General features: G+C 43.9%; 1 protein-coding gene across 1 annotated transcript in view; it reads left to right on the forward strand.

The window, feature by feature from the left end:
* The window catches only part of LOC124618725 (protein-tyrosine sulfotransferase-like), a 376,746-nt gene extending 366,061 nt beyond the window's left edge, over positions 1 to 10,685 (forward strand). Inside the window, exon 7 of the mRNA XM_047145375.1 lies at positions 10,385 to 10,685. Coding sequence (XP_047001331.1) covers positions 10,385 to 10,685 — 301 coding nt within the window. The remainder of the gene's footprint in view (positions 1 to 10,384) is intronic.
* The last annotated feature ends 10,788 nt before the right edge of the window (positions 10,686 to 21,473 follow it).

Here is a 21,473-nt window from a genome sequence, read left to right on the forward strand (position 1 = left end):
TTCGAGCGAATGATTTGGCCACCCAGATCACACAACATGAGTCCCATGGAACATCGATTGGGAGTAATCGAGAGGTACGTTAGTGTATAAAACTGTACACTTTCACAATTGTGGGCGGCTGTAGAGAAAGCAGGGCTCAGTATTTCTGTAAGGGACTTCGAACGACCTGTTGAGACTATGGCACGTCGAGATGCTGCCCTGTGCCACGGGAAAGGAGGTCCGAATCGATATTAGGAGGAATCCCATGATTTTTGTCACGTCAGTGTAAAATGCAATTGGTATTCTGTAAGGATGTGAAATACACAATGGACTAACACTGAATGATGTGCGGTCCTAATTACACTGAAGAGCCAAATACACCTAATATCGTGTAGGGCCGCCGCGATCACGCAGAAGTGCCGCAGCACCACATGGCATGGACTCGACTATTATCTGAAGTAGTGCTGGGAGGAACCGAGACCATTAATCCTGCAGGGCTGTCTATAAATCCATAAGAGTAGGAGATTGTGGAGATCTCTTCTGAACAGCACGTTGCAACGCAACCCATATATGTTCAATAATGTTCATGTCTGAGGAGTTTGGTGGAAAGCGATAGTGGTTAAACTCAGAAGAGTGTTTCTGGAGCCAATCTGTAGCAATTCTGGACGTGTGTGGGGTCGCATTGTCCTGCTGGAATTGCCCAAGTACGCCGAAATGCACAATGGGCATGAATGGATGCAGTTGAGCATTTTTTTTTTTTTTTTTTTTGGTCATCACTCTACTGACTGGTTTGATGCGGCCCGCCACGAATTCCTTTCCTGTGCTAACCTCTTCATCTCAGAGTAGGACTTCCAACCTACGTCCTCAATTATTAGCTTGACGTATTCCAATCTCTGTCTTCCTCTACAGTTTTTGCCCTCTACAGCTCCCTCTAGTACCATGGAAGTCATTCCCTCATGTCTTAGCAGATGTCCTATCATCCTGTCCCTTCTCCTTATCAGTGTTTTCCACATATTCCTTTCCTCTCCGATTCTGCGTAGAACCTCCTCATTCCTTACCTTATCAGTCCACCTAATTTTCAGCATTCGTCTATAGCACCACATCTCAAATGCTTCGATTCTCTTCTGTTCCGGTTTTCCCACAGTCCATGTTTCACTACCATACAATGCTGTACTCCAGACGTACATCCTCAGAAATTTCTTCCTCAAATTAAGGCCGGTATTTGATATTAACAGACTTCTCTTGGCCAGAAATGCCTTTTTTGCCATAGCCAGTCTGCTTTTGATGTCCTCCTTGCTCCGTCCGTCATTGGTTATTTTACTGCCTAGGTAGCAGACTTCCTTAACTTCATTGACTTCGTGACCATCAATCCTGAAGTTAAGTTTCTCGCAGTTCTCATTTCCACTACTTCTCATTATCTTCGTCTTTCTTCGATTTACTCTCAGTCCATACTCTGTACTCATTAGACTGTTCATTCCATTCAGCAGATTATGTAACTCTTCTTGACTTTCACTCAGGACAGCAATGTCATCAGCGAATCGTATCATTGATATCCTTTCACCTTGTATTTTAATTCCACTCCTGAACCTTTCTTTTATTTCCATCATTGCTTCCTCGATGTACAGATTGAAGAGTAGGGGCGAAAGGCTATAGCTTTGTCTTACACCCTTCTTAATACGAGCACTTCGTTCTTGATCGTCCACTCTTACTATTCCCTCTTGGTTGTTGTACATATTGTATATGACCCGTCTCTCCCTATAGCTTACCCCTACTTTTTTCAGAATCTCGAACAGCTTGCACCATTTTATATTGTCGATCGCTTTTTCCAGGTCGACAAATCCTATGAAAGTGTCTTGATTGTACTTTAGCCTTGCTTCCATTATTAGCCGTAACGTCAGAATTGCCTCTCTCGTCCCTTTACTTTTCCTAAAGCCAAACTGATCGTCACCTAGCGCATTCTCAATTTTCTTTTCCATTCTTCTGTATATTATTCTTGTAAGCAGCTTCGATGCATGAGCTGTTAAGCTGATTGTGCGATAATTCTCGCACTTGTCAGCTCTTGCCGTCTTAGGAATTGTGTGGATGATGCTTTTCCGAAAGTCAGATGGTATATCGCCAGACTCACATATTCTACACACCAACGTGAATAGTCGTTTTGTTGCCACTTCCCCCAATGATTTTAGAAATTCTGATGGAATGTTATCTATCCCTTCTGCCTTATTTGACCGTAAGTCCTCCAAAGCTCTTTTAAATTCCGATTCTAATACTGGATCCCCTATGTCTTCTATATCGACTCCTGTTTCTTCTTCTATCACATCAGACAAATCTTCACCCCCATAGAGGCTTTCAATGTATTCTTTCCACCTATCTGCTCTCTCCTCTGCATTTAACAGTGGAATTCCCGTTGCACTCTTAATGTTACCACCGTTGCTTTTAATGTCACCAAAGGTTGTTTTGACTTTCCTGTATGCTGTGTCTGTCCTTCCGACAATCATATCTTTTTCGATGTCTTCACATTTTTCCTGCAGCCATTTAGTCTTAGCTTCCCTGCACTTCCTATTTATTTCATTCCTCAGCGACTTGTATTTCTGTATTCCTGATTTTCCCGGAACATGTTTGTACTTCCTCCTTTCATCAATCAACTGAAGTATTTCTTCTGTTACCCATGGTTTCTTCGCAGCTACCTTCTTTGTATCTATGTTTTTCTTCCCAACTTCTGTGATGGCCCTTTTTAGAGATGTGGCTACTGCGCTATTCCTTATTGCTGTATCTATAGCGTTAGAGAACTTCAAACGTATCTCGTCATTCCTTAGTACTTCCGTATCCCACTTCTTTGCGTATTGATTCTTCCTGACTAATGTCTTGAACTTCAGCCTACTCTTCATCACTACTATATTGTGATCTGAGTCTATATCTGTTCCTGGGTACGCCTTACAATCCAGTATCTGATTTCGGAATCTCTGTCTGACCATGATGTAATCTAATTGAAATCTTCCCGTATCTCCCGGCCTTTTTCTAGTATACCTCCTCCTCTTGTGATTGTTGAACAGGGTATTCGCTATTACTAGCTGAAACTTGTTACAGAACTCAATTAGTCTTTCTCCTCTTTCATTCCTAGTCCCAAGCCCATATTCTCCTGTAACCTTTTCTTCTACTCCTTCCCCTACAACTGCATTGCAGTCGCCCATGACTGTTAGATTTTCATCCCCCTTTACATACTGCATTACCCTTTCAATATCCTCATACACTTTCTCCATCTGTTCATCTTCAGCTTGCGACGTCGGCATGTATACCTGAACTATCGTTGTCGGTGTTGGTCGGCTGTCGATTCTGATTAGAACAACCCGGTCACTGAACTGTTCACAGTACCACACCCTCTGCCCTACCTTCCTATTCATAACGAATCCTACACCTGTTATACCATTTTCTGCTGCTGTTGATATTACCCGATACTCATCTGACCAGAAATCCTTGTCTGCTTTCCACTTCACTTCAGGGACCGCTACTATGTCTAGATTGAGCCTTTGCATTTCCCTTTTCAGATTTTCTAGTTTCCCTACCACGTTCAAGCTTCTGACATTCCACGCCTCGACTCGCAGAACGTTATCCTTTCGTAGATTATTCAATGTTTTTCTCATGGTAACCTCCCCCTTGGCAGTCCCCTCCCGGAGATCCGAATGGGGGACTATTCCGGAATCTTTTGCCAATGGAGAGATCATCATGACACTTCTTCAATTACAGGCCACATGTCCTGTGGATACACGTTACGTGTCTTTAATGCAGTGGTTTCCATTGCCTTCTGCATCCTCATATCGTTGATATGAGATTGCCCTGAACCTCTATCCGCTCCTCCGCCCTCTTTGACAAGGCCGTTGGCAGAATGAGGCTGACTTCTTATGCCGGAAGTCTTCGGGCACCAATGCTGATTATTTATCAAAATTTGTGCAGTGGCGGGGGTCGAACCCGGGACCGAAGGTGTTTTGATTATGAATCAAAGACGCTACCCCTAGACCACGGGTATAGGATGCTTATGCACGTTTCATCTGTCAGAGTCCTCTTGACGTATCAGGAGACCCACCCAACTGCATACGCCCCCCACCATTACAGAGCCTCCACCAGCTTGAACAGTCCCCTGCTGACACGCAGGGTCCATGGATTCATGAGGCTGTCTCCATACACGTACAAGTCCATCTGCTTGATATAATTTGAAACGCGACTCGTCCGACCAGGCATAATTTTCCAGTCATCAACAGTCCAGTGTCGGCGTTGAAGGACCCTGGCGAGGCGTAAATCTTTGTGTCATGCAGTCATCAAGGCTACAGAAGTGGGTCTTCCGCTCTGAAAGCCCATATCGATGAATTTTCATTGAATGGTTCCCACGCTGACAGTTATTGATGACACAGCATTGAAATCTGCAGCGATTTGCGGAAGAGTTGCTCTCCTGTCACATTGAACCATTCTCTTCAGTCGTCGTTGGTCCTGTTGTTGCAGGATCTTTTACCGGCCGCAGCGATATCAGAGATTTGATGTTTTACTGGATTCCTGATATTCAAGGTACAGTCGCGAAATGGTCGTACGGAGAAATCCCCATTTCATCGCTACCTCGGAGATGCCGTGCCCCATTGCTCGTGCGCCGGTTATAACACCACGTTCAAACTAAATTAAATCTTGACAACCTGCCATTGTACCAGCAGTAACCGATCCAACAATTGCGCCAGACATTCGTTGTCATATACAGGGTGGTCCATTGATCGTGACGGGCCAAATATCTCACGAAATAAGCGTGAAACGAAAAAACTACAAAGAACGAAACTTGTCTAGCTTGAAGGGGGAAACCAGATGGCGCTATGGTAGGCCCGTGGATGGCGCTGCCGTAGGTCAAACGGTTATCAACAGCTTTTTTTTTAAATAGGAACCCCCATTTTTTATTACTTATTCGTGTAGTACGTAAAGAAATATGAATGTTTTAGTTGGACCAATTTTTTCGCTTTGTGATAGATGGCGCTGTAATAGTCACAAACATATGGCTCACAATTTTAGACGAACACTTGGTAAGAGGTAGGTTTTTTAAATTAAAATACAGAACGTACGTACGTTTGAACATTTCATTTCAGTTGTTCCAATGTGATACATGTACCTTTGTGAACTTATCATTTCTGAGAACGCATGCTGTTACATCGTGATTGCCTGTAAATACGACATTAATGCAATAAATGCTCAAAATGATGTCCGTCAACCTCAATGCATTTGGCAATACGTGTAACGACATTCCTCTCAACAACGAGTAGTCCGCCTTCTGTAATGTTCGCGCATGCATTGACAATGCGCTGACGCATGTTGTCAGGCGTTGTCGGTGGATCATGATAGCAAATATCCTTCAACATTCCCCACAGAAAGAAATCCGGGGACGTTAGATCCGGTGAACGTGTGGGTCATGGTATGGTGCTTCGACGACCAATCCACCTTTCATGAAATATCCTATTCAATACCGCTTCAACCGCACGCGAGCTATGTGCTGGACATCCATCATGTTGGCAGTAAATCGACATTCTGTCTTGCAGTGAAACGTCTTGTAGTAACATCGGTAGAACATTACGTAGGAAATCAGCATACATTGCGCCATTTAGATTGCCATCGATGAAATGGGGGCCAATTATCCTTCCTCCCATAATGCCGCACCATACATTAACCCGCCAAGATCGCTGATGTTCGACTTGTCGCAGTCATCGTGGATTTTCCGTTGCCCAGTAGTGCATATTACACCGGTTTACGTTAGCGCTGTTGGTGAATGACGGTTTGTCTCTAAATAGAACGCGTGCAAAAGAATCTGTCATCGTCCCCTAATTTCTCTTGTGCCCAGTGGCAGAACTGTACACGACGTTCAAAGTCATCGCTATGCAATTCCTGGTACATGGAAATATGGTACGGATGCAATCGATGTTGATGTAGCATTCTTAACACCGAAGTTTTTCAGATTTCCGATTCTCGCGCGATTTGTCTGCTACTGATATGCGGATTAGCCACGACAGCAGCTAAAACACCTACTTGGGGATCGTGGTTGACATTACATACGTGGCTGAACATTTCCTGTTTCCTTAAATAGCGTAACTATCCGCCGAACGGTCCGGACACTTGTATGATGTCGTCCAGGATTCCGAGCAGCATATATAGCACACGCCCGTTGGTCATTTTGATCACAATAGCCATACATCAACACGATATCGACCCTCTGCGCAATTGGAAAACGGTCCATTTTAACACGGGTAATGTATCACGAAGCAAATACCGTCCGCTCTGGCGGAATGTTACGTGATACCACGTACTTATACGTTTGTGACTATTACAGCGCCATCTATCACAAAGCGAAAAAAGTGGTCCAACTAAAACATTCTTATATATATCTACACGTACTACACGAATATGTAATAAAAATACGGGTTCCTATTTAAAAAATACCGGGTGATCAAAAAGTCAGTATAAATTTGAAAACTGAATAAATCATGGAATAATGTAGATAGAGAGGTACAAGTTGACACACATACTTCGAATGACATGGGGTTTTATTAGAACCAAAGAAATACAAACGTTCAAAAAATTTCCGACAGATGGCGCTTCATCTGATCAGAATAGCAATAATTAGCATAACAAAGTAAGACAAAGGAAAGATGATGTTCTTTACAGGAAATGTTCAATATGTCCAGCATCATTCCTCAACAATAGCTGTGGTCGAGGAATAATGTGAACAGCACTGTAAAGTATGTCCGGAGTTATGGTGAGGCATTGGCGTCGGATGTTGTGTTTCAGCATCCCTAGAGATGTCGGTCGATCACGATACACTTGCAACTTCAGATAACTCAAAGCCAATAATCGCACCGACTGAGGTCTGGGGACCTGGGAGGCCAAGCAAGTCGGAAGTGGCGGCCGAGCACACGATCATCACCAAACGACGCGCGCAAGAGATCTTTCACGCATCTAGCAATATGGGTTTTTTTTTTTGTTCTAATAATACCCCATGTCATTCCAAGCATGTGTGTCAATTTTTACCTCTGTATCTACATTATTCCGTGGTTTATTAAGTTTTCAAATTTATACTGACTTTTTGATCACCCGGTAGGCAGCGCCATCTAGCGGGCCAACCATAGCGCTATCTGTTTCCCCCCTTCAACACAGACGAGTTTCGTTCTTTGTAGTTTTTTCGTTTGACGCTTATTTCATGAGATGTTTGGCCCAGTCACTGTCAGTGGACCAACCTGTATAGGCGTTGCCAACAGCAGCTCCGTATTTTGTCTGCTTACGTATGTCTGTATTTGAAAATGCATGGCTATACCAGTTTCTTTGGCTCTGCAGTGTAAGTGCAAAATAAACAACCAAAGAAACTGAAAGACAAAGATGCGTTCCCCCACGCGGATCCTCTATGGCCTGATTCTTTCCCCCCATATGCTCCTATTCCTCGAACATATCCACATACTCTACACCTCCACCGCCTTGATCCTCCTCACTCCCTGGTTGCTCCTCTCCTCCCCCGACCCCGCCCCCTGCCACGCCTTCACTGTTTTGTCCCCCCTACCCTCCATCTCTACACCCTTCATCTCCTTTCCCAAGGTGGCTTCCATCAACTTCCCCTCCCAGATGATGCCCTCTCTCCCTCCATGGACCCAAGGACCCAATGGAGCATGAGTACCCATAAGAGGGGTGGGTGGTGCTGGGCAGACGCGACAGGGTGTGGGGAAGGCAGAGAACAGGAAGACAAAAGGACTCAGGGGGGAGAAGGGATGTAGGGAGAGCTTAGGCAGGGAGAAGCACAGGATGGAAGGGGGGAAGAGGGAGCCCAGGGAACTCTGATCCTCACCCCCTCTACTTTCCTCCGTCCTTTCCCTGGGCTCCTTCTTCACCCCCCCCTTCCATCCTGTGTTTCTCCTAGCCTAACCCCTTCCTACCTCCCTTCTCCCCCCCCCCCCCCCGAGTCCTTTTGTCTTCCCATCCTCTGCCTTCCCCACTCCCTGTCGCATCTGCTCAGCACCCCCCACCCCTCTTATGGGTCCTCATCCTCCATTGGGTCCTTCCCCCCTCCCCCCTTCGCTTTTCTACACCTTCCCCCCTTTTTTTTTATTTTCCCATGCTCTGTCCAGTTCCCCCCACCTGCTCTCGGCTGTGGTATGTCATATTTTCGTGTGTGTTCCAGTGACTGCTCAGTGTTGTTTCGTCTCTTCCCGTGTTGAGAACAGAAACCATGCTGTCGCTGGGTGTGGATTTTATGTCTTTTGAGAACAGAAACGAAACTGTCGCCGTGTTTTTTAATTGTCTGTCCATTATATTACCTGTCTGCTTCATATGTATTTTATTAGCATCGTCACCCCTTTGTTTCTATGTTTTAAGTTCCATGATTTTTTCGCCATGTTACCCTTTGTCTCCGATTTTGTCGCGTGTTTTTTATTATACAGGATGTGACAAAAAGGTACGGCCAAACTTTCAGGAAACATTCCTCACACACAAATAAAGAAAAGATGTTATGTGGAAATGTGTCCAGAAACGCTTAATTTCCATGTTAGAGCTCATTTTAGTTTCGTCAGTATGTACTGTACTTCCTCGATTCACCGCCAGTTGGCCCAATTGAAGGAAAGTAATTTTGACTTCGGTGCTTGTGTTTACATGCGACTCATTGCTCTACAGTACTAGCATCAAGCACATCAGTACGTAGCAACAACAGGTTAGTGTTCATCACGAACGTGGTTTTGCAGTCAGTGCAATGTTTACAAGTGCGGAGTTGGCAGATGCCCATTTGATGTATGGATTAGCACGGGGCAATAGCCGTGGCGCGGTACGTTTGTATCGAGACAGATTTCCAGAATGAAGGTGTCCCGACAGGAAGAGGTTCGAAGCAATTGATCGGCGTCTTAGGGAGCACGGAACATTCCATCCTATGACTAGCGACTGGGGAAGACCTGGAACGACGAGGTCACCTGCAATGGACTAGGTAATTCTTCGTGCAGTTGACGATGACCCTAATGTCAGCGTCAGAGAAGTTGCTGCTGTACAAAGTAAGGTTGACCACGTCACTGTATGGAGAGTGCTGCGGGAGGACCAGTTGTGTCCTTACCATGTACAGCGTGTGCAGGCACTATCAGCAGCTGATTGGCCTCCACGGGTACACTTCTGCGAATGGTTCATCCAACAATGTGTCAATCCTCATTTCAGTGAAAATGTTCTCTTTGAGGATGAGGCTTCATGCCAACGTGATCAAATTGTAAATTTTCACAATCAACGTGTATGGGCTGACGAGAATCCGCACGCAATTGTGCAATCACGTCATCAACACAGATTTTCTGTGAACGTTTGGGCAGGCATTGCTGGTGATGTCTTGATTGGACCCCATGTTCTTCCACCTACGGTCAATGGAGCACGTTACCATGATTTCATACGGGATACTCTACCTGTGCTGCTAGAACATGTGCCTTTACGAGTACGACACAACATGTGGTTCACGCACGATGGAGCTCCTGCACATTTCAGTCGAAGTGTTCGTACGCTTCTCAACAACAGATTCAGTGACCGACGGATTGGTAGAGGCGGACCAATTCCATGGCCTCCACGCTCTCCTAACGTCAACCAAAAATGGTTCAAATGGCTCTGAGCACTATGGGACTTAACATCTGTGGTCATCAGTCCCCTAGAACTTAGAACTGCTTAAACCTAACTAACCTAAGGACATCACACACATCCATGCCCGAGGCAGGATTCGAACCTGCGACCGTAGCAGTCGCGCGGTTCCGGACTGAGCGCCTAGAACCGCTAGACCACCGCGGCCGGCTGACGTCAACCCTCTTGACTTTCATTTATGGGGGCATTTGAAAACTCTTGTCTACGCAACCCTGGTACCAAATGTAGAGACTTCGTGCTCGTATTGTGGACGGCTGTGATACAATACGCCATTCTCCAGGGTTGCATCAGCGCATCAGGGATTCCATGCGACGGAGGGTGGATGCATGTATCCTCGCTAACGGAGGACATTTTGAACATTTACTGTAACAAAGTGTTTGAAGTCATGCTGGTACGTTCTGCTGCTGTGTGTTCCCGTTCCATGATTAATGTGATTTGAAGAGAGGTAATAAAATGAGCTCTAACATGGAAAGTAAGCGTTTCTAGACACATATCCACATAACATATTCTCTTTCTTTGTGTGTGAGGAATGTTTCCTGAAAGTTTGGCCGTACCTTTTTGTAACACCCTGTATATGAGTCGTGGGCTCTCATTTCCTTTCTTACACGTTTGTTTATCTTTCTTTCCCCGCCAATTCTACCAGTAATATCAGTAATCCTGTCATTTACTACGTCATTTATGTTGTGTACCAAAACTACCGAACCGTAGTTTTGGAGGAGTGCAACTCTAATCACATATCGTGGCGCAGGGTGGAGCGGTCGTCGGACCAGGTGATGAAGCCGGTGAACGCGGAGGCGCTGAGCAAGTGGGTGGGCCAGATCCCGGAGGACGTGGTGCGCGACATGGCGGCGGTGGCGCCCATGCTGGCCGTGCTGGGCTACGACCCGGCGGCCAACCCGCCCGCGTATGGCCGGCCCGACGCCGCCGTCGCCGACAACACGGAGCGCGTGCGCGCCCAGCGCCGCCTATGGGAGCAGAGGGCGCTGTCGCTGCTCAGCCTGCAGCGGCCGGCGCTGCCCGGGGTGCCCGTCACCACGCACGCCTCGTGACGCGGCCCTCCTCCACTACCTGTGCGCGCGCGCCGTCAGCGCGACTGTGTCTCTCTCCAGAGGCTGTGCGTGTTTGCCAGTGTTTTTATATCTGTTCCAAACTCAAACTTTTCGAGTGCCCTTTCCTGTTTTTTGAGTGACTTTCTGTCCCTTGTCAATGACAGCGTCATTATGTAAATAAAGCTACCAACTAATAAAATGAAGGGTGTGGTGTGCGTACTGTAAGACCTTCGGTGCACACACCATCAGATTATTTGACTTGTCGCTCTAACGAAGTAGGCGAGTGTCAGTAATATGTCTCGTGGTCTTATCGTGGCGTGTTTATCTTCTGCCGTTAGGTCACACGATAGAAATGCCACTTGCACGCTTAGAGTAACAGATTGACGGTGACCAACTCTAAACAGTACTTGATTAATTTTCACACACATTTATTAAAATAATAAAAATCATAAAACTTACTTAACTTGATTCTGGATGCTATTTACAACTGACAATCTGAAGTTCCTTTGGTTTTGGTACGTTAATCTTATTCTCACATATCTCTGACACTTGACAAAGTGTCTATTCATTTATCTTCATGGCTACGTATAGGAATATGGTAATCTTATTAGCCGCAGACTGAAACTTCACTATAGACTGGTACAGACAAATGCAGACTGTTACAGACTGGTGCAGACCAATGCAGACTGGATAATCGGAGGTCTGTATGCTCATTATAATACCTCCCGCGTTCACGTATCACTGCGCAAGTGTGATCCGTGAGAAGAAAAGATTCTACATTAGCAGCGATCTCATTGGCAGCGTTACATATTAATACGCGAATCGGGGGAAGCAGAATTTGGTCCGTCTCTAAGGCAGCGCCATCTCGTAGTGCAGAGACAGACGAGCGCTGCACCTGCGCTGTTGTGCTTAGCGGGGCGCGCTCTAGTGGGAAAGTTCTGTACACGCTGACTACGTGGAACTATGTACACAACAAAGGGTGCAACACAAAAACAACTGCAGTGTCGAAACTCATACTGTGCAAAAAACAAAATAACTTTTTTCTTGGAGTCAACACCGTAATATACAGGGTGCGTCAAAAAAATGAACACACACTTTGAATCGTTACAGAAAATTTATTTCCCGTTCTACACTGTTAAATTTCTGGAAATGGAAATCTTAAAGTCCAATTGGAAAAATAAATATACTTTGGAAATGTGATTAATGTTCAAATTGGTGGCCTTCAGCATCAATACATTTCTGATTTTTTTGGATTGTTTGGGGGAGGAGACCAGACAGCGAGTTCATCGGATTAGGGAAGGACGGGGAAGGAAGTCGTCTGTGCCCTTGCAAAGGAACCATCCTGGCATCTGCCTGCAGCGATTTAGGGAAATCACGGAAAACCTAAATCAGGATGGCCGTACACGGAATTGAACCGTCGTCCTCCCGAATGCGAGTCCAGTGTGCTAGCCACTGCGCCACCTCGATCGGTGAATACATTTCTGAGTACGAGTCACCACTGATTCCATACATCGTACCAGAATGTCCAATGAGATTTCTGCGCACACCACCTGAATCTCATTTGAAAGCGTGTCCAGGTTGCGTGGTTTACGTTTGTACACCTCGTCTTTTACTGTGCCCCATAAGAAGAAATCCAGCGGTGTGAGGTCTGGAGAGCGTGCAGGAAACTCGATTGGTCCCCTGCATTCTATCCACTGGCCTGGCACATTGTGATCCAGATATACTCGTACGTCCCTATCATAGGGCGGCGGGGCGCCATCTTATTGGAAATAAAACTCATCATTACCGTATAATGCACGAATGGCAGGGAATATGGAGTCAGCAAGCATTGTTAGGTACATTTCTCCAGTAACAGTACCTTCAAAGCGGAAACGCCCAATGAGTCCCCTTGCAGACAAACCACACCACACATTTACACCAGGTAAATTCACAGCCTTTTCAACTGTAATGTGAGGATTATCTTCAGCCCAGTACACACAATTGTGCCTATTGACAGTTCCATTGAGTTTAATTGCGCTTCATCTGACCAAATTATGCTACCCATAAATCCCGGTTCACCGTCTCACCATCTCCTGAACCCAGTCACAAAATTCTAACCTTCGATCTGGATAGTCGTTACGTAGCTGTTGCACCAGCCTTGGAATGTACACACGAAAATTGCCTTTCTTCAGAATGCGTAGCACACTACTAGCACTCTCACGTGCCGCTTGCCTTGAAGATTTATGAGGCGAACGCTGAAACAGCTCCAATTGTTAACCTTGAAGGTGGTTCTGTACCATACTCACTTCTCCACTGTCTTCGAACCGCAACTACATTCTCAAACTTCCAGCACCACTTAATTATCTGTTTCCACTCTTCAAAGCTCAAACGCACGTCCGCAATGTTGCAGTTACTTCCTTGCCACTGCTGGCACCTGTTGAAGAAGCTTATCATTACTTTCTCACAGGCATTCAACCTTGTAGAACGGGAAATAAATTGTCTATGACAGTTCAAAATGTGTATACATTTTTTTGACGCACCCTGTATGTATGCTAATGACATTATTATTAGAAAAATGCGTCACAATAGCTGCCCACAATAGTTAACCTTTATTAACAACACACTCTTTCAGCCGTCGCCAAGTACGTCTACATTACGTCGCTAGTGAGCTGCCTTATAACCGTCAATGTTTAGATTACATGGTAAATGACGTAAACATATTGGAAATAAAAAAACTAACCAAACTCCACTCGAACAGGCCGTGGAGGCCCAGCGGTACCGACCGGCCGCCGTGTCATCCTCAGACCACAGGCGTCATTGGAAGCGGATACGGAGGAGCATGTGGTCAGCACACTGCTCTCCCGGCCGTATCTCACAAGGGAACCTCCCCATCGCACCCCCCTCAGATTTAGTTATAAGTTGGCACAGTGGATAGGCCGTGAAAAACTGAACACAGATCAATCGAGAAAACAGGAAGAAGTTGTGTGGAACTATGTAAAAACAAGCAAAATATATAAACTGAGTAGTCCATGGGCAACATAGGCAATATCAAGGATGATATTAGCACAAGAGCGCCGTGGTCCCGTGGTTAGCGTGAGCAGCTGCGGAGCGAGAGGTCCTTGGTTCAAATCTTCCCTCGAGTGAAAAGTTTAAATTTTCATTTTCAGACAATTATCAGAGTTCAGGCACTCACACATAATCAACTTCGCTCTCCAAAATTCCAGGACATGTTCAGATTTGCTTGGACATCTGCAGGATTTGATGGTCTACACACGGAAAAATTTGAAAACGTTAAAAACATGTTTTGACAAAGGACAGAGAAAACTGTGAGACTGTGAAACTGTTGCATGCATTTGTTGCAGTTTATGTGACACTCTTATGTTTTCATCACTTTTTTGGGAGTGATTATCACGTCCACAAGAAAACCTAAATCGGGCAAGGTAGAAGAATCTTTTTACCCATTCGCCAAGTGTGCAAGTTAGGTGGGTCGACAACATATTCCTGTTATGTGACGCACATGCCGTCAGCAGTGTCGTATAGAATATATCAGTCGTGGTTTCCTGGATCAAATGTTTTCGGTTCCCATTGGAGAGGCACGTCCTTTCGTCTACGGTTTTGTGGTGCGGTCGCAAAACAGACACTAAACTTATTACAGTGAACAGAGACGTCAATGAACGAACGGACAGATCATAACCTTGCAAAAATAAAGTAAGCAAACTTTTCGTTCGAGGGAAGACTTGAACCGAGGACCTCTCCCTCTGCAACTGCTCACGCTAACCACGGGACCACGGCGCTCCTGTGCTCACAGAACATTGATATTGCCTATGCTGCCCATGGACTGCTCACTTTGTTTATTTTGCTTATTTTTTCATAGTTCCACACAACTTCTTCCTGTTTTCTCGGCTGATCTGTGTTCAGTTTTTCAAGGTCTATCCACTGTGCCAAACTATAACTAAATCTGAGGGGGGTGCGACGGGGAGGTTCCCTTGTCAGTTTACGAACCCGGAGTCGCTACTTCTCGATCAAGTAGCTCCTCAGTTTGCCTCACAAGGGCTGAGTGCACCGCGCTTGCCAACAGCGCTCACCAGATGGTCACCCATCCAAGTGCTAGCCCAGCCCGACAGCACTTCGGTGATTTGGCGGGTACCGGTGTTACCACTACGGCAAGGCCATTGGCAAAGATATTGAAAATAATACGTTAATTATGGTCTGACGGTAACCTGACAGTTCTCCGCTCACGACGTTATATTATCAACATCTTTCCGTCATTTGCCATTTAATCAAAACATGGATAGCTAGAAAACAATTCACTAACGATGTTTTGATGCCACGTCATTCAAGACTACTTGACAATGACAGTAAATGCCGAAACAGTCTGCCATTAATACAGATTAGTTATTAATAAGCAAGTGTCCTGCTGCATCTTTCTATTAATCACGTCACTATCACACAAAATAACGTAAAATTATCAAAAGTGACTTTTAGAAATAAACATCTTTAATGGACTGTTTCCGCAGTTGTCTGTCGACAATATAAATAAAGATCGCAATTTTGCCACTCACTAAACTTTATGTTTTTGTTTGTATCACTATGTGTAGCTCTGTCGTTTAGTCCTGGTTACAGCTCCTGGAAAATCAACGATGTCCAAATATTTAGAGTCTGTGCATTTTCGTTCTGCATTTTCGCGGAGACTACAGTGTCTGAACTTCACACACTGACTGATTACAACTCGGCCAGTTTCTACTTTGCCCGAAAGCACTTTGCTTGAGTTTACAGACTTTAGCAGATATCTTATTTGGGGGTATTATCTGTGGTAAAGTTTGCAGACAGTGAAAGTGTCAATTCAAAATACAGAGCTCTCTAGAAAAGCACACCACGAAAAAGTAAAGGACTGTAAGTATTTCGACAGCGTTGGTTTTCCTGGGATTAACGCAACTGAGCTAAACATTGGAACTGCCATCCGATTTTGGAGGAAATCCTTCAAAAGTTTTCATAACGGAAACCTTATAATTTTGTGACTCGCGATTTTTATTTAAACTACAAAATTTTTGGTGAAGTCAGGGGCTTCAACTATAAATTTGTTGTGGTTTGATGAAACCCGCTTTGAATCTAGAAAGTACTGTTGTGGTAAGACAAGCTAGCAACCTTGCTGTGAGGGGCGGGTATGAATGCGTGACACGAAAAAATAATAGAAACCTAAGGATATAATTGCGTACGCTTACGTGGCCAGAGTCAGTCGACATGGGTATGGTACCGCGTCATAACGAACAAAGCTACTGCTGCTGGAGAAGAACCAACGTTTCGGCCTCGGTATTGCAGTGGCCTTCTTCTGGACCTACTGGTGCGTTGCAGCTATGCAGTCCCCCTTATATTTTGTTGCTACTGTTCACTGCGTATTCCTTTACGTCATAATTTAAAAAGATAGTTCGTTTGATTGGTCATTTAAGGAAGAATGTACCAGTAGACCCAGAAGAAGGGCACTGCAATCGTCGCAGAAACGTTGGTTTTTCTCCAGCAGCAGTAGTTTTATATATTATGACACGGTACCATAGCCAGAAAACTTTTAAGTCGACAAACCTAAGGACGTCGAATCTGTAGTTTCCAGGAATCCTGAGCTGTTGACTAAGGTTCGAAGAAATGCCCAGGCACGAAGATTTTTTTTTAAGAAACAGAACCCAGTATTATAAAAACTGTAGTAACACAGGCTAGACCTCTTAAAATATTTTATTAAAAAAAAGGTGACATGTTTCGTCCAATATATGATCATCCCCAGACTGTTACATACTCCGTAAATGGAGTAACATGAAAGCTATCAGAGGACACATGAAGATAAACACAACAGTGTAAAACTATGTAACTATAATATAAGTAAAAAATCTGAGAACATCAGTACTACAGTGAAACATGTTTAAGTAGAGACAAACTTGCTACGAATAAAAATCATTTTGGGATGTTTATCATGTTATATGTTTCGGTTTTGCGGCCTTCAAATAACTTCGGAAACTCCCAGCAATAGAACACTTGAAGCAAAATCTTTGAGCCTTGGATGAGACCAGTGACCTTGACAGCTAAATACACTGTAGAATTCACTGACTTGATCTCATTTTGATTTACTTGAACAGATGACAGTTTTCGTCTTTGCACTCATCTTGAGAGCGTACAAGGAATTGTGACACGTAAGGCATGTAGCCTTATACTGTCTAGAGTGTTCAAATCAAATTTTGTAAAAACTTTAATCCTGTAATTTATGAAGCGCTTAGAGATCCACCCCGTCTTCCCTGTCGTTCAACGAACACACAGAATGACGAGAAACTCTTGTCATTTGGCACCGGCTGACGAGGTAAGGGAAAGGAAGGGGGAGGGGGAGGGAAAGGGGGTTTCGAATACAGCAGCATATCACTCGTACTAATCCTCGTGAGGGTTGCCTGTAAAGATTGCCGAAATGTTGGTAGCTTCATTAGCGTAATGACGCTGTTACAGAACTAAAGCATGTTTATTCAAATCGACTCCAGCCGCGAAAAGTTATAGCCATATTTTAATGTGCCACCTGATAATTTTTGCATCTCATGTTTGTCAGTCACGTAAAGCATCATCAAAGAGACTTATGTAGACTCTACTGTTACAAGGCTTACGCCTTGCAAGTAATGATCCTCATTTTCAGGTGTAATTACAATCGCGTCCTAGACTCGGCGTCCATCCAACTCCGAAACATTTGGTTGGAAGCTCAGTCGATTTTTTACAGGAACTGGAAACTTCTAAGCTTCAAAATTCTAACACTCTTGGTGTACCGTGTTGATAACGTGACGTTTACTAAAACCAGTGTCAAAACAGTGTGTGACAGCGTACACAGATTACATTCTAAGAGACAGCACTGAGTGGAGCAGTTGAGGAGGTGATAAGCAGGCAAGATCGTAAGCTCGCTAAGTGCGGCTCTGATTCCGCAACCGAGACAAGGTCAACAGCGAGATTTTCCGGCCTAAATATTAACGCATCCTGCCACTGTACTACTGGAAACGGGAAGTTCCAGCAACTTTTTGTGGCGGCTGCTTGGTAGAGGCCGACGAGATACACAGGTCCGCTCAGTTGTGTCGTCATACTTCGCCTCTCGGTGGATGCTCTAGACTGCCCATTCACGTCGTCTCCATGCAGAGATCTTTTGCTGTCAAGCGGTGGAAGGCGCACACGGTACATCGATGTAATGTTGCGTTGATACCTACTGACAGGAGTTTTCCCATAGATTCACATAACATAGGGGGGCTGTTAGCGGTCGAGTGCGACCGTTTCCACCATTTTGTTGTTTTAAATTACTTAACCGAGATGAAACTTCATGGCTGAGTGCTAGTCTTGCCAGTTTCGCAGGGGCACTTCTTCTAAGTATGGAAGGTAGGAGATGGAGTACTGGTGTAAGTAAAACTGTGAGAACCGGAGCTGAGTCGTACTTGGGTAGCAGCGTTGGTACAGCACTTGCCTGCGAAAGGCAAAGTAAGTTTCGTATCAGTGGAGGCTTCACTGTAGTGTGACAGATTCATTCTACTTAGTTGAGCCTTCCTAACTAATTCAGAGCATGTGTTTACTTTCAATTTCTCAGTACATTTGTGTACGTTATTCTCGTAACTACGGTAAAACAGAAATCACTTGTCGCGCATCGTTACGCATGTCATTGTCACCATTGGACGTGACCTCAGAAATATTTCAAGTCATCAGTCTATCTGTTCGTTTGAGGCTATCAGCCATCTTTCCCCATCTTGTGCTAATTTTTTTCATCTCTGTGTAACTACTATAGCCAACTTTATAATCTGTTTTGCGCGTATTAGTCTTTATTTACCTTTAATACACTTGGCCCTCAATTACTGCTTCCAGCGCCATGGAAACTATTCTGGATGTGACACTATCCTGTCCTTTTTTGGATTAGGCCATTTTACTGAGTAAAAAAGTAAAATATCTTCTTCTGACTGTCAGTATACTACTAAATCTCCCTTGCTTCGGTGGCGCTAATTAATCTCGCTTCCTACGTATCAGAGTTCCCTCACTTCTTTCGCTATAGTGCTGTTCCCAACTCTGATGTTATAGTGAGTCGTTATTCTTCTTTCTGGTACCCTTTGCCACCTTTGTCTTTTCTGTGTTTATCTTTAAACTGCAGTCTGTGCTAAAAGTGTTGTTTGTTCTGTTCGTCATGTTTAAGTCTTCTTTAAATCCGTTCTGAAGGAGTATGTGGTCTGCGAAGCTTTGTGATATATGTTACGTTTCAGAACGAGAAATAACGTAATGATAATAGGTCTAAGGCACATTACCAACAAGCGGAATTGCACAATGTTCGAAGTACCGAACTCCCACACAGAAGCAACGAATTTCAAATCCCTGCCCAGGAATTCAGATTTATGTTCATACAAATCGGCGTGGTTCCTATGAAAACGAAGCATTCTATTTCCTTCTCCATCTTTATTCTATGTGAGCTAGAGCTCTGTCTCTACCGACGTCGCCGACATAGCGTTAAACGTTAATTTACCTATATTTTCCCCCTGTTACATCACTGTAACTCCAGTTAACACTGAGGAGTCTTTCAAAGACACTGGTTTCAAGTGCAATAATTACCAATTGTAGTGAACTGCTATTGTTCTTTCAATTAGCAGATACAGATCTTTGAGTCACACTGCATCGGACATGTTTGCTACCCAGCAATGTCTTCACGTTCTAAGAACTGGAAACGGATATTCAGAATTCCTTGCACTGGCGCATCCACGATTAACTTAGACAATTTCCATTATAGTTACCATCGTTGCGTTCCCTCCCCGTAATCGTCACTTGTTGATCATGCCGAAATTTCATCAATTTAAAATACGCAAATACATCTAAATTCCATTCGGCAACATGGTTTATTCCATAGCCTAAATGAAAGTTCCATACTGTATTTATCATTAATATCAGTAAAAGTGCATGGCACTATAAAAATTTTATGAAACTAAATGTAGTCATAAAAGCGATCTTCGGGGAATTTTTACTGAGATTACATTACCCAGATATAAAATTTTGACCTGGACTACATCGTTAGTTCTTCTGACACAGAAATTTAGCAAGCATCGCCAAGAGGCCTGTGAAAGGAATTATGTGGTTTTCCTATTAATATTTAATCGTTTGATACGCAGGTACGTCTTCCGAATCAACAGACAAGTAACATTCCGCTCCCGAAGAAATACTTAATTTTCACATTATCTTTACATTTACACTTTCTTGACTCATTTTTAACAACACAGAGGAAATATGTCGGACATGAACACATATACATTACGGTTTTGAAAATGCTGCAAAGTAAAATGCACCTGGAAATGAAAATCATTGTTTCAGCGCGTTTGTGAGTAGCATACTGTTAAGAAGTGGCTGACAGAAGTGTTTGTTTTCAGATTCTGAGAGAAAATACTGCATAATGGACGACGTCTTTTTTTATTATCTCTGCAGTTGAAATTTATTGTAACCTCTATTATGTTTTGTTATTTTGTGGGCGTAAACTGTCCAGAAGAGAACTGAAGAATTATTTTCGCAATAACTTCATTAATATGTCGCCTGTACTGCATTCATGCATGGTCTTTCGAGCCTACTATGCGCTGTACGTGTCTCTGAAATAAAACTTTTATATCAATAATGTTATCTCTTCTAACCCTACAAATTGTGTCCAATTCCCAATACATTAAAATATTTAGAAAATAAACAATGGCACCATGAAACCATCAAAAGTAGTCATAATGAATATTTATTTGAAGATAACTAGCTTTGCACAAGGGTCCATGTAAAAATCATAGACCCACAATCCCCATGCCACCGTTCTCTAAATAAACTAAATCTGTGCCACACTTTGTATAAAAAATATGTGCTAAAAGATATGAAGCTTACAACATCCTACGTATGTGCTGTATCATGAGCTTCTCTCCTAACCGCATACTCAGGTGCTACGCGTAAGTTACATTTCAACTCAAAAATGATTTGACTGTAACCGTCTCTGTTGCGGGAGCAGCACGTCTTTGCAATAGAACAGGTAGGTATCTCTTTGGAAAACTCGAAAGGCTTGATCGATGCAGACCAATTAGGGAACTGAGTGCTTGTTTTTCAGTTGGATGCCACGTGCTGTTGAAACACAAAGCACCACGATTCCTGGAAGCACATCGAGCAGACGTGATTTAGACACCTATTTTACGCTTTTATGATTGGCACATTTGGCCAGCAACTTTTATCTCTATGATGACATTGCAACAAACGTCGAGCATTCGGGTTGTATTCAAGTCAACAGAAACTACACGTGAATCGAGGTTATGTAAATTGTTTTCTTTTTGCGTTGCAATTTGCATTCGAACCTTCAGTGGAAAACGTTGTCCCTTTATTCTCGATTTTAATCTCATTAGAACATACGGTGATCGGTATAATTGGTTCAAATGGCTCTGAGCACTATGGGACTTAACATCTGAGGTCATCAGTCCCCTACTTAAACCTAACTAACCTAAGGACATCACACACACCCATGCCCGAGCAGGATTCGAACCTACGACCGTAGCGGTCGCGCGGTTCCAAACTGAAGCGCCTAGAACCGCTCGGCCACACCGACCGGTGGTGATCGGCATACATTTCTTAGTTCACCACCTGTAAGTTTAAGTGAATTACAGTTTCTCTCACTTGAAGGATAATCTTACAGAAGTTTGCAACTTAATTCTTGAATATTCTCGTGCAGTGATAACTCGGAGCGGACGGTAGACGATTTCATTCCATCCCTGTATTTATCAATGACGATCAATCTGGTGTACCGAGTGGCTATAATTAAACTTC

This window comes from Schistocerca americana, chromosome 1, assembly GCF_021461395.2.
Source record: "Schistocerca americana isolate TAMUIC-IGC-003095 chromosome 1, iqSchAmer2.1, whole genome shotgun sequence".
In the NCBI taxonomy this organism is placed as follows: Eukaryota; Metazoa; Arthropoda; class Insecta; order Orthoptera; family Acrididae; genus Schistocerca; species Schistocerca americana.